The sequence below is a fragment of the Arvicola amphibius genome, chromosome X, assembly GCF_903992535.2.
Source record: "Arvicola amphibius chromosome X, mArvAmp1.2, whole genome shotgun sequence".
NCBI classification, from domain to species: Eukaryota; Metazoa; Chordata; class Mammalia; order Rodentia; family Cricetidae; genus Arvicola; species Arvicola amphibius.
Window position 1 is genome coordinate 78,434,803 of NC_052065.1, and position 2,919 is coordinate 78,437,721.

A 2,919-nucleotide genomic window follows, 5' to 3' on the forward strand; every position below is an offset into this window, starting at 1 on the left:
GGGCTAGGGAAGGCCTGTGTGTGAGGTACGGGGTGGGATGCAGAAGAATTGTGTAAGGCAGTGGTTCTCAACATTCCTAATGCTACGACCCTTTAATACAGTTCTTTGTGTTGTGGTGACCCCATCACACAACCATAAAAGTTATTTTCATGGCTACTTCATACCTGTAATTTTGCTACTGTTACTAATCGTAATGTAAATAACCTGTATTTCCCAGTGGTCTTTGAAGAGCCCCATGAAAAGGTAGCTTGACCCTGAAGGGTCGCGAAGCACAGTTTGAGAACCTCTGCTCTAGGACTAGTGAATGAGCAGGGGCAGGGGTGGGGAGGACATTAACCTCCTCTCTTCATTTTTTTGTTTCCAGGCTGTGGAGAGCTAGGCTGGTCTTCCTGAGACCTAGCCTAGGCTCCTATTCCAACCTGACCTGCTTCAGGGGAAACTATTTCCGACCCCTAGTGTGAACTTTGCTAAATTTTCAGATTATGGTGGTGGAGATGCTCTAGAACTGGTGCAGGTGGATGGGTGTCAGCATTCGTAGGGGCTTGCTTATCCTGAGCATCCTGGAGGACTGCAGTGAAGATGAATTCCAAGGGTCCTTGCAGGCTGCCCTGTGGCCCATGGGCCACTTCACTGTGCTTGGCAAAGTGTTTCCTGAGGAGGATAATGCCACTGCAGCCCTGGTTGAGCTCGACCAGGAAGTCAACTATGCTTTGGTCCCAAGGGAAATCCTAGGCATGGGGGGAGGGGCGCAGGGGCTGGAACATTGTCTTTGTGCTTAGTTGCTCCAGCGAGGAGTTTCTTGGTTGTATTTTCCACTTCCTGGAGCAACAGGGGGAGACAGTGGACAGTGTACCTGGAGACCTGGGTCTGGAGCTAGACAGAGTGTGCAGGCTCCAGTCAGTCAGGCAATCCAACCATGCGTGAATACCTTGCGGTACCAGTGCTTGGGTATGTTTTCTGGGAGCGTTCAGCCAGCCCCTGGGGAGGAATCCTTTGAGGCCTGGCTAGACCACACCACTGACATGTTTCAGGTGTGGCAAAGGGTCTCAGAAAAGGAGAAGAGAAGACAATTGCTAGAGGGCTTGTGGGGAACTGCTTTGTACCTTGTACATGGGCTGTTAGCAGAGAATTCAGCAAAGACTGCAGAGAACTGCCTAGATACTATGACCCGAGTATTTGGAGACAATGAGTCTCAGGCCACCACTGGAATCAAGCGTCTGACTGCAAAACAGCAGTCGGATGAGCAGCTCTCTGCCTTTGTGTTGAAGCTAGAAGTCCTGCTGCAGAAAGCCATCCAGAAAGGTACTCTCAAGAGAACCTCCGCAGATGATTTGCGCCTGAGGCAGATGCTCACCAGGGCTAACCTGAATGAGCCTTTGGAGGAAGCTCTGAGGAGGCTAAGAATGATTGGCAGATCTCCAACTTTCCTGGAGTTGTTGGGGCTCATACAGGAATCTGAGGAATGGGAGGCAAGATTAGCCAGCAACATGGAAGCCCATGTGGAGGATGAAGCTGGTGATCTGGTTTCTGTTTAGGCTGATGGCAGAGCCAGTGCTAAGGCAGAAGATGAGGTAGAGGAGTAGGCAAAGGACGAGGTTGAGGAGGAGATAGAAGACCATAACCTAGACCACGGCCCTATAAACCCAAGCCAGGCAGGACCCTATGAGCCCCTTGGGGCTCCCACACCAGCACAGATGGGCAGTAATCTTAGAGAGTTCCCAGGAGAGCCTGTGTGGGTGCTGGGCAGCCTGGCCAAGGCAGGAGAACATAAGGCAGAGGACCCCATCCTGAAACAGCCTAGAAGTATTGCTAAAGGGTCAGCCCCAAAGTAGAGAAGGCCTGCATATATCTGCTATACCCACTGGCCTGGGAGATATTAGGGAGAAATAGTCTCTTATAAGGATCCTGACTGCCTGGCTCTTCTACCCTGTTAGCATCTCCAGGCAGGCTTATGACACTGACTTGGGAATCTCATCCTTATCTGTTCTACTCACCGTGACCTAGGTATTCAGTAAGTACATACTTTAATATTAGTTCTCCCATCCATCACACCCTAGACAAAGTATATTAGTCACTGACTTACCCTGCTAGCCACCACCATAGCCCAGCTTGTGTTGTGACCTTCCATGCCAGCCAAGGCCCTATTTGCTCTGCTCCTATCTCGTGTTGTGTATTCCTGGTCAGCTTTCTTGATATACTTACAGACCAGCAACTTGCTGCTTGTTCCCTGAAGATGTGAGTGTTCTTACCTGAGAAGGTGCTCTACAGAGATCCCAAGACAAGCCCTTGGAATCAGCAAAAAGTATTGGTGATGGCAATAAGCTACTGGCTGATGCTCATCATGTGACTGATTACAACCTGGGGTGGGCATGAAGACCTGGACTAAGGATGGATGAGCTATGAGAACCAGGATTTAAATGCTCTACTCTTGTTACTTTTGCTGTTGTGACACCAGTTCTTCAATTAGGCAAGATGTTTCTTTCGGTACTTTCCAGTGCTCAGAATAATTCAGGATCACTCTACAATTGGTGATTCTTCTAGAAAGTTCCCCCAAAAGAAAGAACACTTCGAGATGCCATCATTCTGTAGAGATGTGTATCAGGGGTCCCTGGAAAGGAAGAACCTGAGGCAAGTAGGCCTCAGTGTGGCCAGTAGATGAGATCCTTTCTAATGAATCACAGAGTAGGAAAATATGGGACCTGTGGCCTCTAACAGCTGGGGAATTTCTGTGCTGTCATCTCCTTGCCTTCAATGACTTCAGTAAATGTATCTGTTCAATAAATTTCATGGACGTTACAGTTGCATTCAGCTTTTTCTGGGCTTGGACTGGACTGGAGCAAGATTGATTTATGTACAAGGCAAGAACATGAGGGCTATGAGGGTTGCAGGGGGTTTGGATTGATAAAAGCAGGCTGACCA

General features: G+C 49.0%; 1 protein-coding gene across 1 annotated transcript; it reads left to right on the forward strand.

Moving 5' to 3' along the window:
- Window positions 1-482: 482 nt before the first annotated feature.
- Window positions 483-1,535, forward strand: Pnma6a (PNMA family member 6A). Its single transcript, XM_038315787.1, is given in 3 exon segments — window positions 483-743; window positions 745-898; window positions 901-1,535. Coding segments are annotated over 3 exon segments (1,050 nt in total).
- The last annotated feature ends 1,384 nt before the right edge of the window (window positions 1,536-2,919 follow it).